At 41.6% G+C, this 19,059-nt stretch overlaps 1 protein-coding gene across 6 annotated transcripts in view; it reads left to right on the top strand.

The window, feature by feature from the left end:
• plekhg5b (pleckstrin homology domain containing, family G (with RhoGef domain) member 5b) overlaps nucleotides 1-7,328 on the top strand; it is a 73,847-nt gene extending 66,519 nt beyond the window's left edge. For 5 of the 6 annotated variants that reach the window (XM_072366825.1, XM_072366828.1, XM_072366830.1 and 2 more), the window contains 12 exons: nucleotides 1,058-1,225; nucleotides 2,280-2,375; nucleotides 2,614-2,814; nucleotides 2,932-3,042; nucleotides 3,183-3,332; nucleotides 3,443-3,580; nucleotides 3,667-3,786; nucleotides 3,952-4,078; nucleotides 4,273-4,388; nucleotides 4,505-4,659; nucleotides 4,844-5,833; nucleotides 5,921-7,328. In XM_072366825.1, the coding sequence (XP_072222926.1) occupies nucleotides 1,058-1,225; nucleotides 2,280-2,375; nucleotides 2,614-2,814; nucleotides 2,932-3,042; nucleotides 3,183-3,332; nucleotides 3,443-3,580; nucleotides 3,667-3,786; nucleotides 3,952-4,078; nucleotides 4,273-4,388; nucleotides 4,505-4,659; nucleotides 4,844-5,833; nucleotides 5,921-5,930 (2,382 nt within the window). In that variant the 3' untranslated portion in view covers nucleotides 5,931-7,328. Of the gene's footprint in view, nucleotides 1-1,057; nucleotides 1,226-2,279; nucleotides 2,376-2,613; nucleotides 2,815-2,931; nucleotides 3,043-3,182; nucleotides 3,333-3,442; nucleotides 3,581-3,666; nucleotides 3,787-3,951; nucleotides 4,079-4,272; nucleotides 4,389-4,504; nucleotides 4,660-4,843; nucleotides 5,838-5,920 lie in introns of those variants that run through there. The other variant, XM_072366826.1, reaches the window with a different exon arrangement.
• The last annotated feature ends 11,731 nt before the right edge of the window (nucleotides 7,329-19,059 follow it).

The raw sequence follows: 19,059 nt of genomic DNA, 5'->3' as shown, positions 1-19,059 counted from the left end.
CATTGCAAAAGCTGTAGGGAGCAGGCTTGGTGCCCAGCCGTGTCTCACATTAAGCATTTAAAAACAAACAAAACGGTAGCAGTGGGAGGAGGTCAGAGGGCCATATTCCACCAGTCCTGGTGAAGTCATTTCCCTTAAGTCTCCTGACTTGTTGGCTTGCATACTTTCCTCCCAGCAGATCTGGAAATGAGCAGGTGGAGGGAAAACTTTGTGGTTTCTCTGTTTCTTAGTTTTAAAAAACAAAAAAAAGTAAGAGTTTTACATTTGGGACAAATATGTTACAGTATTTTTATATAGTTAAAATGCAGCTTACCTGGTTTGTTTCAAATGTAACACTGATTGGAGTGTAAGAAAAAAACAAAGTCATACCCTTCATTTTAGCTTTACTTTCATCATTTTCCACAATTATAATGGGCTTTGATTCTGATAAAGTGCAGGCACACGCCCACGAACACACTGCCATTGTATCCTCCTCCCTGAGGTCACATCCTGCACAGTAGCAGATGTCATATTGAGACACTATCTGTCAGTCACCTGTCAATTCCAGGCTCAACTCTATTCAACCTTTCTGTCCCACTTAACTCAAGGCCAGAGATCCTGCAACAGAACCTGGACCTCTATCACCCTCCATATGGAAGAATTAAATAACCATCAGTCACCTGATGAATGAGTCCTGAAATGATCACACTGCTCTTAAATGTATTTCTTACCATTAGTGTTTCTCAGAGGGTTTAATGAGCCATAAACCCCTGCTTCATTTCTCTCCACTGTGCTGTAGCTCTTGCCCCCCACTCCCCTGTCCTCTATTGTTAAACTGGTCTCAATGCACTGAGCTCATTTTCATAACTACGTAAAGCCTGCCAGCTTGAACAAAGACCTGAATAGCAGCAACTGCTGGATTTAAATATCAAGGCACCAATGAGGATAGTGTTTGTTTGCTATTAATACAGGGACCCCTCTTACAGTTTGAATGTGACAATAAACAGCCACACAGAAACCAACGCTCTCATGCTGTCCAAACTAATTAGAACCCACTTTCAAAACTATCTTGTCACAGGAGGTGGATCGTCTGGAGCAGCTCCAGAGCAAGCTCCACTCCTACACCCTGTTTGGGCTGCCCAAGGTGCCGAGGCAGCTCTCCTTCCACCAGGACTCCTGGGAGGAGGAGGAGGAGACCAACCTAGTCCTGGAGGACAGCTGGCAGACGCTGCTGGACAACTCAGAGGTACAGTGCACACAGAACACACTCATTTTAGACCTACAGGGTGTACATAGACAATTAACTACTACTGGTAGGAAACTAGCAGCAACATAAAAGTTTTCCGACCTCTGCTGCAAAATAATTGTTCTATGATCACCACATGATTTTCCAAAAGCATGCTGACATTCTACTCCCTCTGTGCCTGATTCTAACAGCCTTATCAGTTTGCTTCGTCACACTTTCCCTGTTGCCTTTATTCCTGTAATAAAGCCCATAAAGCATTTCACTCTCAGCCTGCCGTGAGGAGCTGTAAATGCCTTTTTAAATGATAATGTCTATCACAGACTCCCACCTGTTAATGTGTACACGAATAATCAGCTCATTGCTCAGCTGCTTTATTATCCCTGTGACTGTACCTTCATCTCTGAAGGTTAGTTACATAATCCATGTTCCTGATCAGATTGCTGAAAACTTCCCAGTAATGCAGTTTGTAGAGGGAGTTTAATGGCGAAATGAAGAATATTGGCAGCAAGTTGTCTTTATTTTTATGACCCATTCTTGAAGGAATTAGTAGGACATGCTACAGCAGCATGTGATGGTGACCTTCATACTTTACTGAATCTACAAAGATGCTAAGTTCTGATCTAATCTAAATCTGGAGTCTACATCACAAAGCGTTACATAAAGAATTGTCATTTGTAGTCTCGCTATGTAGTGCCATAGTGCCACTCTTTCACACCAAACTAGTAATGTGAAAAAGAAAGGGCAAAAAAAGCAGCGTTTAACTTTTAAATTTTAAACTTTTACATACCAAGATATAAAGCAATATATATTTATGATATATGTGCCCTCACCAGGTCCTAAAGTCTGATAATTACAATCTCAGATGAACAAGAGCACATATTTTTCTTCCTATTATTGATTTATTAAAAATTAAGTTAAAAAACAGAAGCAGGGTTTGAAAATCAAAATACAAACCATGCAATGGTCAAAGAGGCTGCAAAAAAGGCTTCCTGTACTCTACAGGGAATGTGGGAATGTATTTGTCACACTTACAAGTATTTTTGTGTTTGTACAGACGTTGACCAGGCGACAGTTCCACCAGCAGGAGGCTATATGGGAGCTGCTGCACACAGAAGCCACCTACATTAAGAAACTCCGAGTCATCACTGATGTAAGAGCTACCACTGACATGCACCTAAAGAACACATATTGCTGTTGGTTGTGTAAGAACAAATGGCTTCTGTACTCTGACAGATAAGACTCACAGGGAACTTCTTGTTGAGAAAAGCCTTTATTGTTGTCCTTTAAGCAGCTTGCTGAGAAAGTCAACCATTAGGTTTGATACCTCACTGCCATCTTGGAGTGTTTTTTAAATTTTTTATCTCAAGCTGTTGTTTCACCCTCTGCAGCTGTTTCTGAGTGGGCTGCTGAACCTGCAGGAGAGTGGCTTGCTTACAGAGGTGGAGCCCATCAAGCTGTTCAGCAACATTCAGGAGATAGTTCGCCTCCACACCTCACTGTGGAACCAGGTCATGCTGCCTGTCCTGGAGAAGGCCAGAGAGGCCCGGGCCCTGCTCGACCCCACGCACCTCTACGATGGCTTCATGATGGTCAGTTGTACTTCCACAGAATGATAGCGTTTAATAGGACTGCACGGACAACAAAAATGGGTTTAACTGGCTGTGGAAGGTAATATCTCTGATGGATGTCTCTGTTTGTGATCTCAGTTTGGCTTCAGGTTCCAGCCCTACATCCGTTACTGCATGGAGGAGGAGGGCTGTATGGAGTACATGCGCTCGCTTCTCAGGGACAATGAGCTCTTCAGGACGTACGTCACGGTCAGTTCTCTCTGCTCTCTCACCATAAAACTGATCCAAGATTCCTGCAGCACACCATGTCCTGACACACTTATCCTCAACCTTTTTTTTTTCTGTCTCATCTGGGCCTTGACTTCCTGTCTTTGTTTGTCTCTACTCAGTGGGCAGAGACCAATAAACAGTGTAACCGACTGAAGCTGGCTGACATGTTGGCAAAGCCTCATCAAAGACTAACTAAATATCCCCTCCTGCTGAAAAGTGTATTGAAGAAGACTGATGAACCGTTAGCCCGCGAGATCCTCAGCAGCATGGTAGGGATGTTAAAAATGTGCCACTTTTCCAACTGACACTCAAGCATGGCTGTTTTCTGCTCTGCCAGACATGTGACCAAGAGTGTTATTGCGTGTTTTTCCTCTTCCAGGTGGGTACAGTGGAAGGCTTCATCAACAGCGTAGACTCCCAGATGCGACAGCGTCAGGAGCAGCAGAGGCTGGCCGCCATCTCTGCGCGTATCGACTCCTATGAGGCTGTGGAGGGCAGCAGTGAAGAAGTAGAGAAGGCAAGACACGATTTATGGGTAACACATTTTTTTCAGATATGAAAACTCATGTGAAATCGAGCTTCACGCTTTTATGCCCCCCTCAGATCCTCAAAGAGTACAACCGCTTTGATCTTATGGCTCCCATGAGAGGAACATCACCGGAGGAGACTCGACAGCTGCATTTGGAGGGAGTGCTGCGGATGAAGGAGGGCAAAGATAGTAGGGTAAGACTGAGCTGCATGCTTGCTTGTAAACACACAACAAGCTCTTATCTTTTTACCCAACTTAGCTACACCTGGTTTTTCCTCCAAGTGTAAAGAGACTCCAACTTCACTGTTTTCTCATAAAAAATATTCATGTCCTGTCTAAAATGTTTATTTCCCCCGCAGATGGATGTCTACTGCTTTCTGTTTACTGACCTGCTGCTAATAACCAAACCTGTAAAGAGAATGGTTAAAATTATCCGCCAGCCTCTTCTCATTCACAATGTCGTCTGTAAGGAGCTCAAAGACCCTGGTGAGTGCTTTGAAGTAGATTTCCTCCTAATTTCCTCCTAACTCCTAATTTGATATGGCCTGTTTTGTCTATGAATGTGAAACAAAGGAAAGTAGGAAATCATGACGCTTTAGAAGGTGCAACATCCAAGTGTTTGTCAGCACAAGCTGTAAAAATGAATAATCCTCTTTCTTTCTTTTTTTTTGTCTCCTTAGGATCATTCATCCTTATCTACCTCAATGAGTTCAAAAGTGCAGTGGCAGCCTACACTTTCCAGGCCAACAGCGCCACCCAGGGGAGAAGCTGGATAGATGCAATCTGTAACGTCCAGGTATGAGAGGCAGCTCCTCTCACATAAGTTCTCTGACAGCGTCCGCACTGATATCTCAGCATCTTTCATAAGATGCTGCGATTACTTTGTAATATGGATGTGTTGTTGCGCTTCAGAACCAGCTGCAGAGGCTTCGCGCCGAGGAGGACCTCCGACAGCAGGACATTCGAAAGAGACGGACGGAGGTCGAGGAGGATGAGGAGGAAGATGAGAGTAGCAACTCCACTACAAGTTCCCCTGTTCTGCAGCATAAAGACCAGCTGAACTCAAGGTAGTACATCGTACAGTTGAACTGTGATAGATAACTAATTCAGTGAAAATCGAAATTCTGTGATTGGAAATTCATTTGAAAGTGAAACAACTGCTTATTTTCTTGACAAAGTTTAGACTTAAAATGTTGAAGTCAGCAATACCTTTAAAGATCAGTTAATCAAAAAATAAACCTCTCCTTTCAGCCAATCAGATGGTTCCACTGAGACTCTGTCAGTGATGGATGTTGATGAGCCAGTCGAGCACCAACAATCTTCCTCCTCCAACTTAAACCACGAGGGAAGCACTGACAAAGACCCTCCCATTGTTAACTCTGGTCACAGTCAGGAGGTAGGGCCTGACAGCGAGGAGCTGAACGCTCAGTATCAGTCTCTCTCCAGGGACAGCGCATATGGTACCCTCTCCCCTGAATCCTTGATACAAGAGCTGCAGCCACAGCCCAGCCACAGTGAAGGAGAGGAGACCGAGGAGGAAGAGATAGACCGGGAGGGTCAGGAGGAGCGTGTAGAGGCAGAAATACAGGTCGAAGAAGAGAAAGAGGAGGAGAAAGAAGAGGATGAGTGTGCATCTCTGGGGTCCCAGTTGTCAGTAGTTCAGTCATGTAAACCCCGCCGGCGGCCTCACGTTCAGTCGAGACATCACTGCCTGCAGAGGCTGTCCTCTCTGACTTTATCTCGCTCTGAGGACAACCTCCTGCGGCACTTCCATGAAGAAAACCCTGTATCTCACACACACTCACTCAACTCTGAGGCCCAGGCATCAAATTGTGGGGACACGGACATGTCCTCGCTGGCACACAGCAAGAGCCTGTCAGAGCTACAGCTGAATGGCATGGAGCTGTTTTCCAGCAACCTTAACCAGTCAGACGACTGCTTGAGCATGAGCATGCCCTCTGACAAACTCCAGGCCAGCCTGAGCCGGGCAAAGGCTCAGTACTGCCACGGGGAGCCTGCTGGTCCTTATGAGGGTAATGAGCTTCTGAGGAACAGCTCAGATGAGGTAATGGCTCCACCTGGCTGCATAGATAAGAAATGCGAGTCAGTGGTGAGCAATGATCTGGGGAAAACGTCACCTAAAAAGAGGAAATCTCCAACCCAGCAGCACAAGAAGCTGACACTAGCTCAGCTGTACAGGATACGCACCACTCTCGTCCTCAACTCCACGCTGACAGCATCGTAAGTCATTCCATCTAGAATATCAGTCTGTCATTTTCTTTTATGTTCAGATCAGAATGTGTATTAATCTTATTCATTCTTTTCCAGGGAGGTGTGACCACTCTTGAAACAGCTGACCAGTGGCGTACAGACTTTAAGAGGAACAACACTGGTTTTCTGAATGGACTGAATTTCTTGAGACACAGATGCACTCCCTCTCGTACTGTCCTCTCCCTTCCTGTTGCTTTTTGGTCAGTGACTGCAACATCTTTACATTTGCTCATCAGCAATCTCTTTTTTTTTTTTCTTTTTTTTTTTTGGCTATGGCATTGGTTTCTGTGTTCCTCAAACAGAAGGGAGAGGCAGAGAGACATTAACTGCTTGCACTTTGCAACAGAAGTAGCATTATGGGGCTGGAAAACTGCAGGTGGACTGGGAGGAAGGTGCAAAGAGTGGACGTGCTGCCCTGCAGAGAGGAGGCCTCAGGGCAGAGGTCTAACAACCTCATCCCTGCACTCCACACGGGAGGAGCTGAATGCTTTTCTTACTATTTCTCATGAGTGGAAGAGAGGGACAGTAAGTCTTTTTTGCTCGTGGCTGAAACCAAAGCAGCACCAAAGACGACCTCCTGACGCTTGTACTACTCTTGGTTTGCTTCAACAAAAGAAAGAAATAATTGCACAGTTATATTTGTTAAATAGAAGAATCACTAAAGGGTGAATTTACAGTCATACGATTATTTGTTGTTTGTGTACAGACGGACGTGTGTGTGAATGAATGTGTTCGAATGATACGTGCTCCTCGATTCCTGACTGAACCAATACATATCTCCATCTCCTGTGAATACACTATCACACCCAAAGTTTGGGAGGCCTGTGTAGCCAAGCAAAAAAAAAAAAAAAAGGAAAAATCCAGTGGCACAGTGCAGCCAATCAGATTTCAGCTCATTAAAAAGCTGCTTCAAAAGACTTCTTTCTTTGCTGTTCATTTTTTTTTCAATTAGTACGTTGGACTAATGACTAAAACTGAGTAATTAAAGCCGTTTTAATGTATTTTCTGCACTATACGTAGTATTGCTTGAGACACAAAAGAGAGTGAGCTGATGGAAAAAGCCAATTTCTGATAGTAACATTAGGAGCTTGAAGAAAAGGTTTGAGGTGGATCTTTTCTTTAATGAGTGACTGCAGAGCTTTAGTCCAGGAGATTAATAAAAAAGCTTCTCAGAACATGTATTATTATTCGTACTCCAAAAAAATGCCCAAACCAAATAGGTTAACTCTGTTTACTTTTAGTTTTTTGTTTGTGTCATATTTATTATGCCTGCTATGTTTTATATATAAGATATTGTTTATATTGTTTGCTTCCATGATTTGTAATTTTTTTTTGTTGATGTAGTCTTAATGATGTTTTTCTTCTTTTTTTTTTTGTCTCACCAGGCACTAATGTGCTATGAACCAAAATCGTGTGTTTCCTCTTTCAGGAATGACGTTACAGTGTCTTACACAATAATAAAAAAAAAGATACATAAAAAAAAGCTCAAATGCCTGTTTTAATTGTGTAATCCAGTGTAATGGAGCTGGAGGCTGGTTCCAAAGGGCGTGGCATTTAAAACAAACATGATCTGATGAACTGCTCACAGACGGGCAGCAGGTGGCGAGAGAACATTTAAGAAGGAGACGATGGCAATTTACAGCAGAGGAGTCATGGCTACGAGTGGCAGTGACTGATCACATCAGCTTTGTCTTTACTTCAGGATGTGGAACCTAACCTGTTGCTGTGGGGCATATCAGCTCTTTAACTTGAGTAACAGCACAGTATACATTACTGAACAAGAGGAGAAAAAAAGCTCTTGAAAAAATGCTAAATGAAAGTGTAATCATTACCTGTATTAGTGTTGTTTTTTTATATTTTACTCTCAGAAGTCTATTTCTCATTATCTTATTTCATTTATAGACCAAATGATTAAGTTACTCAGAAAGTAATCATCCTATTGATAATTTCCATAATCTTTGGTCGTACTAAATGCATTATATGAGAAGTAATCAGCTTGAACATATCGAGTAAGTTCATCTGCAAAATAAATGACCGAACACGTAATTCCTTTTCAAATGTAGAAAAGGTAAAAAGTCCAAAACAAATTTATAATTAATTCCAATTTCATGGTGAAGTCACCTCTAGATGAGGGATTTAAATTCCTCTTCTGCACAGAAGTCAACTAAGAAAATTTACGAAGAACATTTACATTTTAATTCATATTTAAAGGTATTAATTTATTTTCATATATAGATGGAAACATAGTTTACTTCAATTTATTTATACAGCACCAGCTAAAACCAAAAGTAATCTGAGGGCACTGTAAAGAGAATGTAAACAAGTACAGTGAATAGTAGTTGCAGTTCAATTCAGTCCAACTTATTATGATTGCGTTCATTTACTACAACAAAAAGCAGTCTTGTGAAGAAAACAGGGGTTGCAATGAATCTTTACCTACAGTGATTCAGTCTTTCGTCCTGAGCTGTGACAGTGGGAAGAACCAGACCCGGGCAAGGCGACAATCTGACTCAACCGGTTGGAAGCTGGACAGACAATGGGGACACCTGCCATGGAAAATAAGGAAAGGAAACACATAGTTTATGACATTAATGGCATTTACATTCATGATGAATAACGAGAATAACGTGAGGAGAGGTTCCCCAGTGCATAATGTGATGTCAACTCCAGCTTCCTTGAGGCCTATAGCAACATTACTAAAGGGATGCTTCAGGGGTCACCCGAGCCACCCTATAGTGTATGGTAGTGATAACGAGACGAAGCCTCATGAAGCACTGAAGTTTTCCATCCAAGTAGTTCAAAAATGGGCCGAAGCTTCATGGCGCTTCAGTTGCTGACTGCACCATCAAGTGGACAATGAATGTGGTGATTGAAATGACAACGTGGCTTCACACTATGCTGTCCACCATAATAATAATTCATATAATTGTATTTATCATATTTAATATATATGCTATTCATTCTGTGTTCTTGTTGCTTTGCTACAAGAATTTCCCTATGGGGTTAATTAAGTATTTCTATGCTGTTTCACACAATTATTATTGTGTGCCTGCCTTATTAGGGGAGATCAGCTCAAAATGCTCCCAGACAGGAGAACATCTCTTTTTGGATGGCTCCATAACAAAAAGGCAGCTAACAATGAAATAAGCCTTCATGAACCGGTCAGGTGGTACGGCGGTTCGCGAGGCCTCGAACGTCACTACATACGTCATCGACACGCGCCACAATACGCGCTTCACAAAATAAATCCTAAATTACTTGACACACGCTTCGAAGCCTCGACACGGATGAACACATCACTACTGTATGGTTGCAGTGGCTGCTCTGTTGCGAAACATTTTTCAAACAGCCTTGCCAACGAAGCTGTTCTTTTTTTTTTTTTTAAATCAGAACTTTATTGACAGTTACGGAACTACATACAACTTAGAAAACAGAAGTTGAAAATCAATTATCCAACTTACAAAAAAATAGATTTAGAAATTAAATGCAAAATAAAACACAAGAAAGAAATAAACAACATAACCATCACCTAGAGGTCTGCTTCATGTAGATTAAAGTGATTAATTAATTTGATTATTTTTTTTTGTTTTTCAATGGTGTTCCAGTATTTTTTAAGATCTGTTATTTTGAAGTTATAAAAGGAGGGTTTGGTCTTTTGCCAAATCATTTTGTGTAGATAATATTTTGCTAAAATGATGATTAAATTAATTATATATTTTCATTGGCTGTTACATTTGGATCAGTGTCTATAAGAAGTATTTCAATTTATTTCTTATTTTTTTAATTTTTTTTAGCTCAGGAGGAAGAGCAGTCACCCACCAATCGGAAGATCGGTGGTTCGACTCTGGCTTCCCCACGATACATGTCGGAGCGTCCTTGGGCAAGACACTGAACCCCACGTTGCCCCCCCAGTGTATCATTGGGGGAATGAATGTGTGTGAATGATTAGAGCACACATTGTTATGTTAAAAGCACGTAGTTATGAATCTTAAGACGTGCTGTATGAGTGTGTGTGAGTGGGTGAATGCGGCATGTAATGAAGCACTTTGAGTGGTCAGTTAGACTAGAAAAGCGCTATACAAATACAAGTCCATTTACCATTTACCATATATTTGTAAATGGAACCACAAAGAAGTGACATGGACACAATCAATAAAAATATGTTCAATGGTTTCACCGTCGCATCCACAAAATGTACAAACGTTACTTACAGTAGGAAGAAATATATATGTATTTTCTTTTGAAGGGTAATACCAATGTACAATTTTGAACAGAATCTCTTTGATTTTGTTAGCAATTATATATTGATAAGGTAGCAGGAAGATCAAGTTCCAAAGTTTCTTGTCCACGAGAGTCCACCAATGTTTACATATGGGAGTAGAGACCAGAACAAGCTGGTTTCTGCTAAAAGCATTGTTACATCTCTTGTCTGTAATTGGGATGCCAGCAATAGTAGGAGAGCTGAGTGTTACAGGTAGAGAAGTAACTAATAGTAAGCTCTGTGCTAAAGAGTCAACACTGATAGGAATAGATTTGATCACCATGTCAAACTCTTCTTGAGAAGTATCAATACCATATTTTTAAAATTCACCAATTGCATTCATCAGAGTATTTACTGTGTTCAGATTATTTATAAACCAGTTCTGTAGAAAAAGTGTTTTGTATTTTTGTACTACATACATGTTGTTCCAGAGACTACAGCTATGAGGTGAAAAGTTATGTTTATAGATCAGGTTAATTTTTGTTTAATTTCACAGGGAGTTCACAGTGAAGCTGCTCTTACCCATGTAGATTGAGTAGATTGATCTACCTCCATCTTGAGAAGCAGCAGCATTTAAAAAAAAAAAACTTATCTCAGGTTCATGAGTCAGTTATGGTTATTAATATACAGATACAGAGTTACAGCATGAACATTATTGTTAAAAGGGACTTTACGTTTGTATAATGTAAGTATAGTTATAGATAATACTAGCATGTTCACACAAAGGATTTATATTTAAGTAGTTGAGTACTTTTACTCAAGTAAATATAAAGTTTTTGTTGAGGACACTTTATGCCATGTTCTATAGTGAGTCCAACATTCAACATTTACATACAACTACACAATTATATTTCTTTTTAAGTTCGTGTTGTGGATATCAGATTTTAAATGTGTGTGTCTGACAAATGTACTGAACTAAAGACCTCAATATGCCCTCCTTAAAAGTGAAATAAAAGAAACGTGAATTGAAGTACCTCATATAACAATATTTGTTTTCCTACTTACAAATAAAAGAAAGAACGAGATCGCGAATACAAGCGGCCGAAATGGGTTTCCTGCGCAGGGTGTCTGGGCCTCCCTTAGAGATAGGGTGAGAAGCTCAGTCATCCGAGAGGGGCTCAGAGTAGAACCGCTGCTCCTCCGCATCGAGAGGAGTCAGATGAGGTGGCATCTGGTTAGGATGCCCCCTGGACGCCTCCCTGGTGAGGTGTTCTGGGCCCGTCCCACTGGGAGGAGACCCGGGGAAGACCCAGGACACGTCGGCTGGCCTGGGAACGCCTCGGGGTCCCCCCGGAAGAGCTGGAGGAAGTGGCCGGGGACAGAGACGTCTGGGTTTCTCTGCTCAAGCTGCTGCCCCCGCGACCCGACCCCCGGATAAGCGGCAGATGATGGATGGATGGATGGACTTACAAATAAGATAAGAAGCTGTATTGTCATCGTACAAGAATACAACGCAATTGCATTTGGCAGAATCTCTTGCTCGACAATGTCACAAGCATAAAACGTAATACAAGCAATAAATATAAAAGTGCAGTTAAAAATGTTATATATAAAACAGTCTGTACGGTTTGTTTGGGGGGGTCATGGTTCCTGCAGCAGTCCCTTCACAGCCATTGGGAAGAAGCTGTGTTTAAGTCTGTTGGTGCGGTCTCGCATGAGTCTGCCAGAGTGAGGGCTGGTGAAAAGAGAGTGTCCTGGGTAGGGGGTCTTCCCTGATCTTTGTGGCCCGTTGGAGGAGAAAGCTCGAGTAGGTCTCCTCTAGACATGGGAGCAGGGAGCCAGTGATCCATTATTGTTTCTTTTCGGATGCAGTGCAGCTGGCATACCACACTGTACATCCATAGGTCAGGACACTCTCTATTGTGCAGTGATAAAAGTTTTTCAGCAGAAGTGGAGGGAGTTTGTTCCTCCTCAGCGTTCTCAGAATAAAGAGATGCTGCTGGGCCTTTTTAATAATGTGGGTGGTGTTCACAGTCCAATCCAGGTCCTCTGAGATGTGCAATCTGAGAAACTTGAAGTTTGTGACCCGCTCCACTTCTTTCCCATTGATGCTCAAGCCTGAGTACAGTGTGGTCCTTGACCTCCAAAAGTCAATGATGATTTATTTTGTCTTCTTGGTGTTGAGGTTGAGGTGGTTGTCACTGCACTAGGCCGTCAGTGCTTGGACCTCTTCCCTGTATGGTGCCTCATCAACGTTGTTAATCAGCCCCACAATGGTTGTGTCATCCACAAATTTCACGAGGGTGTTGGAACCCCTCATGAAACTGTACACCCAGACTGTACACCCACAGTCTGGTCCACAAAACTGGACTCAGAACACAGCCCTGAGGAACACCAGTATTGAGGACAATGGTGGAGGATGTGGAGGTGCCCATCCTGACATGCTGGGGTATGTTAGTCAGGAGGCTCCAAGTTGCAGTGTCTGCAGTTTGTTGATCAGACGGCTGTGGCTGATGGAGTTAAATGCTGAGCTGAAGTCATCAAACATCACTGATGTATGTTTTGGGGCTTTCAGATGGCGTCGTTTGTGGATCTGTTGGACCTGTAGGCAAACTGGTGTTGGTCAGAACTGATTACTGTAGTATTTTTGGATGATACACAAACCCCATTTCCAGTGAAGCTGGGAAGATTACTGAAGTACAACAAAACCTGAAATCTGTCATTTGTTCTTTGAACCTTTAAAAGACACAAATGCAAACTAATGATTTTCAGTGTCTTCACTGACCAGATTAATTATCCATCCATCTTCTATACCGCGTCTATACTGCTTAATCCAACTGTTGTGGCGGGGCTGGAGCCTATCCCAGCCATCAATTGGCGAGAGGCGGGGTACACCCTGGTACCCCGCCAGTCCATCACAGGGCCACACAGAGGCAAACGACCACACACGCGCTCACACTCACTCCTAAGGACATTTTTAGAGACACCAATTAACCTAACATGCATGCTTTTGGACGGTGGGAGGAAGCCGGAGTTCCCAGAGAGAACCCACGCATACACGGGAGAACATGCAGACTCCACACAGAAAGGCCCCAGGCAGGGATTTGAAACCCTCTTGCAGTGAGGTGATGGTCCTAACCACCACACCACCGTGCAGCTCCAGTTTCATTATATTTAGAAAATATTAACATATCTAGGATTTGATGGTGGCAGCACACTCAAAAATAAAGTTGGAAGAGAGGCAAACAAGACAGAAAGGTTTGAAGAAGAAAAGAAACAGCAATCTGGAAAATTCTACAGTCAGCAATTAATGTGTGACAGGTGGGGGGTACCAGAACTGTTTATAAAAGGAGCATCCACCAAAAGCTTAGCTTACCCTTCAAAGAATCATCTGCAACTTCAAAAATATTTCTTAAAGACACATGTGTGTGTGTGGAGAAAGAGAGAGAGAAACTATTTCATCATTTACAAAGCATCATATTAAGCAGCAGAAATTCTCAGAAAAAACTGCAACAATTAGTATCCTCAGTCCCAAAATGATTAAAACCTATAAATAAAAGTTGATGTAACACAGTTTTGAATATATCTCCATCCCAAAATTAGCTGCCATCAAATTCTAGATTTGTTCAGATTTCCTAAATACAATACAATAGCTAGTCATTGAAGACACAGAAAATTATTTCCCATGTATTTCTATCTGTTTAAAAAAGGTTTTAACAAATTACAGATTTAAGTTTTTGTGCATTTTAGAAAACTTTAACAACAGTTTTGGAAATGCAATTCATAGTTCTGCTACTTTTACTCAAATAAACAATCTCAGTATTGTTCACTATAACAATAATGACTTTTTCCACATGAATATTTGCAGAGCTGAGCATACAGATGATTTTCTCTCATGAAAAAAAAAGTGCATGAAACATTGGAATCACTGACTTCAGGGTGCCCCTGTGACACTTGGCAGAGCATGAGCCCAACAGAGGCAGAAGTCCTTGCTGGAAAAGGCCCAGTTTGAGTCCAACCTGCAGCCTTTCGATTCATCTCACTCCCATTATGCAGTGTAATGGTATTAATGGTACGTAGCGGTGTCTTTTGTGCTCACAAAGTGGATTTGTGAATGTAACTTGTGCCTGAAAAAGGTGACGACAACATGAGGTTTGTGCTCTTGAAATTCATCCAGATTCCTTAATGGTTCTATGATTTTATGCTCTGTAGAGGGTGAAATTCTAAACAATCTTTTTTTCCATGGCATTCTCACATATATGTTGACAAATCTGAGAGTCTGTGCCCATCTTTGCTTCTCAAATACTTAGTCCTTCATGTTGATGTTGTACCAAATAGTGATTACAATCACTTGTTCACATCACCTTTTTGAAATAACTTTATTTTCCTTTTTAGTCCTAAATTGTGCCCGTCCCAACTGTTTTTGGAATATGCTGCATGCCTGAAAAGTGGACGTTCATTAACCAATCAAATTAAGCTGATGAGAAGAAACATGAAATGTCTTTGGGTTCATACTGTTTGTAATTAAATAAAAGTCAAAGTAATGATCCAAACTGTCTCTGATTTGGTGCTGCTTAAAAAACGTAAAATAGCGAAACATTCACTGGACAAGTTAAAATACAGTCCAAAATGCAACTGTAATTTGTATGAAGTTACATTGAAACTATTCATGGTTCTATTATTTGAAAATGTCAGTACTAAAAAAGTGTTGTCACAGCAAATCACTTCGTTGTACACCATCCTCTTATAGTCGATAACAAATAAGAATAAAAAAAATACAGGAAAAACAAACATCTGGTAAAACCAACAATATCATGTGTTCTCAATGTCTGGCAAACACTGATGGGTGGGAGAATAGGTAAAACATAGCTAAGTGCTGTTTCAAAGCACTAATGGTCAAATCATTTTGGGTTTTAGAGACAAAGAGCATTCATCTGTTCAGTTGGGTTTCTGGGAACTCAGTCAGATCACACACATCAAGTGCAGCTGTCTGTCTGGGATGACCATCTGGTTCCCAGAAAGTTCAGCTGACTCAAATCCGACTCCTCTCAGCAGCAAGTCGTCAGCACACATTTGGGACATCGGACCAGGGCCTGCTGGCCCAAAGTAACGTCAGCGCCAAGGTGTATTTACAGGTGATTATATCAGCTAATCGTGGATTACAGCATGTTGAGTCGAGACAAGCCTCTAAGCTGCAGGGAAAAGACAGAGCGCTCCTGTGGGATTTTCTGTTTAATCTGGCCCCAGAACAGAGTTGCCCATCCTGTTCTCACATCTGGCCCACTGGGATTTACTGTTGTAATCCTTCATTTTTAAAACTATTTTATCATGCTTCATTGCTGATACACTGGACTTTAATTATTAAAATGCAGCTTTCTATTTTAGCTGTGAAGTAATTACACATCAATTAGCTTCAGCTAAGTAAGTAATGAGGTTGTGCCACAGTCAGTTGTGGCCCAATGAGGACTCTGGGCCAGCTGCCTCCTATAGATTTTTTACAGGTATGTGATGACACATTGCAAGATGTAATAACTAGTCTGCTGCTTTGCACCCACACTGCAAATTACCACCACTTTTAAGATAAAGTATCAAAAGCAAAAATGTAAATAAATTGTCAAAGACATCTTCACTTCTGCTCCTCTCTACTGGAGTTATGGTGGGACAGTGTGCTGCATACAGCTGGGGCACTGGAGAGTTAACACCACTTGCTGTGGCAGATGTCAAAAACCATGCTGTAAAAAATGTCTGATTAACACAAAGGGGCACTTTGTCAAATCCTGATTATAGGAGCACTTTTATTTATTAAACGCAGTCAATCCCCTGTACTCTTTCTGAGCGGGGATTTAAATCAGGTAGACACCATTGTCTATCTAAACAATCCCTGTTTAAGCTCTGGCTGTTTCCTGGTGCCCTGGTAAGGCAGGCTGGCTGGCTGCCTGTAATCTCAGAAGAGGCTTATGGGTCACTACTACCACAAAACATTTCCCATTCATCAACATCATCCCCTTTAAAGGGACTAGGTGATTGGATTTAGGACATGTTTTACAGGGGCGGAAAAAAGAGAACAGCATACTGAGGCGTGTTTACAAGCACTGTGCTGTGAAAAGGCCTGTGGACGAGTGGCAGCCATATGGAATGGATAACCCCGGAAACATCTGTCGTCGATCACAACCTCACTTCACCATGAGACTGCTGGCTGTGACCTTCAAATGGTGCTCAGGAACATCTGGCCCCTTTTCCTCTCATGGACCACATTAAGCAGACAAACAGGAACAAATATATCTGTGTGGAATTTATAAAACTAGTTGCAGTGGAGTAATAAAAGAGAGGCAAGGGGTCCTCTGTGTGGACCCCTGGTTCAGACAACAAATTTGACACACTTTTTACAAATCAAAAATAATAAACACACCCAACACTGTTCAGGCGCACTATCAGCAGAAAAAATTCACAGAAAAGTGCTCAGACTTTACACTTTATGTTCAAATACAGATATTTTTACTTAACTAGATTTATCAGCTCCACCAAAGAAGCACTGTGGATGGTGCAGGAGGTGTGGTGCTGAAGATGTGAAGCTGTGTTGGGGCACAGGCCCTCCATTACTCAGATCACATCTTCTTATTGTTTAGGTCTGAATGTGAATGAAATATAGAATGTGTTACTTGAACAATTCCTGCTATTGCTGCTAGCTGCTGTTGAAGCTGAAACAACTGGTAAAGGTAAACATGTAGGATAGGCTTTTGAATCTTTATGAGAAGAATCCACATAAATTCTGAACACTGATATACATTTACTAAATATCATTTAGTGTTTTCTCTTAACACTCTGCATGTGCAAAAAAATAACTGCACTCTACTCTTCTTTCAATCAGCTCCCAAATCTGAAAGATTATTTCAATGTGCTACTTTATTCTGTGAAATCACAGACAATGAATTATCAAATGATTCCTTTGTTTTGTAAACATTCTGACAATAGAGAGAAATGCTGGTTTCAAGCCACACAGTGATAAAGAGAGATATCAACGCTTGCAGTTCAGCAATTCAAATTATGTTATTTCCCAAACTAATGGCATTGCAGCGACTTGGTAGTAAAATGGTTATAAAAATAACAATAGAAAACCAGCAGCATTTTTATCCTTTGTAATAGAACAGTGGCCTCCGACCAGGTACTGCAACAGTACATAAAAACTACTGTTTTTCTACTGTTATACTGTGATCCAACATACACTAATATGTCTTATGGTGTAGAAAAGACAAGTTCCTTCAGCGCACTGCTGAAGTGAGAGGACTTAAAGTGATGTTTTTGTTAGTTATACTGTTTGTTAAACAGTCAGTGTCTTACCTGTAGAAGACAGCAGTCAGAGTGCACTCAGATGGGAAATCAGAAAAGAATCCTGGCTGGAGCCTATCCCAGCTGTCATGGGGAGACAGGTCGCCAGTCCATCACAGGACCACACAGAAGCAAACACGACCGACAAACAACCACTCACTCCTAGGACAAATTTAGAGACACCAATTAACCCAGTGTTTCTCAATTCCGGTCCTCATGACCCACTGCCCTGCATGTTTTCAATGTTTCCCTCCTCCACCACACCTGATTCAAATGATCAGCTCGTCATCAAGCTCTGCAGTGGCCTGATAAGGAGCCATTCATTTGAATCAGGTGTGGTGGCGGAGGGAAACATCGAAAACGTGCAGGGCAGTGGGTCATGAGGACCGGAATTGAGAAACACTGAATTAAGCTAACATGCATGTTTTTGGGCAATGGGAAAAAGCTGGAGTACCCAGAGAGAACCCACGCATACACAAGGAGAACATGCAAACTGTACATAGAAAGGCCCCAGCCAGAATTTGACATCACACCAGGAACCTCCTTGCTGTGAGGCAATGGTGCTAACCACCACACCACCGTGCAGACCGGGGGAAATTTTGCCCTCTAAACAACTCACATCTCCAAAAACGGTTTGTGGATTTTTACACCGTGTCACTTTAGCATCAGATGGTTATGTACTTTGAACTCCCAGCCTATTGAAACACAATCCGAACAGCAATAGAGGTGATCTTTACAAAAGTAAATAACTGTCTGATGCATCAGCAAAACAGTGTAGAGATCCATAATACTGCATTTGCTAAAACTGTCATGATCTGTTTGGAGCTGGGTGTCACTGTCTTTAAGGGTTGCAGTTGTTTTAGAAGGCAAACAAAAATTGTGATTCACCTGTCCCAGTTTTGAGTGGCAGTTAGCTCAGCTATCCCATCAGGAATCCGCCTTGATTTTCCAAACTGTTAGCGCTCTAACCGCTGACTATCCCTACACTTCTAATTACACCATGCAGCTTCTGATAACAATAACATTGGAAACATATGTCTAAATGCAGACCTTTTTACCTAACATTGTTTTATTTGCCTTTGTTTTTTGTGGCCACACAATTCCCAGAAGTAGCAAGGTGTTAAATGTATTTCCAGCTACTCTCGAGTGGGATAAATTCATTCTGCAAAGATGCAGCATATGCTAAAGGATCAAATATCTTTATCCTCGGAAAAGTTGTGTTGTTTTCCAAATTGAAAGAGCATAAGGTCCCACCTTCACGATATAAACTCCTCACCTCAATAGTTGTATCAGCATATAAGAAGCTTACTGTAATTACAATATTGTCCTCTTAGGGCAGAAGGCTGGAACACAAAATACAAATCAGTCTTTTCTAAATTAAATGGAAACTCATGGAAAAAGGAGCAATACTAGTGCAGGACAGAAGGATTAACGTGTAAGTCCAGCACATTTAATATTTACAATCACACAATTAATCTGGCAATGTGTTCTGTGTCTAATACCTGAGCTGACAGGCCCTCCAGCTTTATCAGTGTGCGCAGGGGGGCAGCCACCAGTTTAAACCTTGTGACCCAAATGCAACGTATGACAAAGAATCTCCACTACAGCCAACAATTAAAAAGAAAAAAAAATGCTTTGCTTTTATTTGGCTTTCTGGTGTCAAGTGTGG

This window comes from Leuresthes tenuis, unplaced genomic scaffold (assembly GCF_036924035.1).
Source record: "Leuresthes tenuis unplaced genomic scaffold, fLeuTen1.0.hap1 SCAF_16, whole genome shotgun sequence".
In the NCBI taxonomy this organism is placed as follows: Eukaryota; Metazoa; Chordata; class Actinopteri; order Atheriniformes; family Atherinopsidae; genus Leuresthes; species Leuresthes tenuis.
The sequence above is the reverse complement of the archived record's forward strand: the minus strand, read 5'-3'. Positions and strand labels throughout refer to the sequence as shown.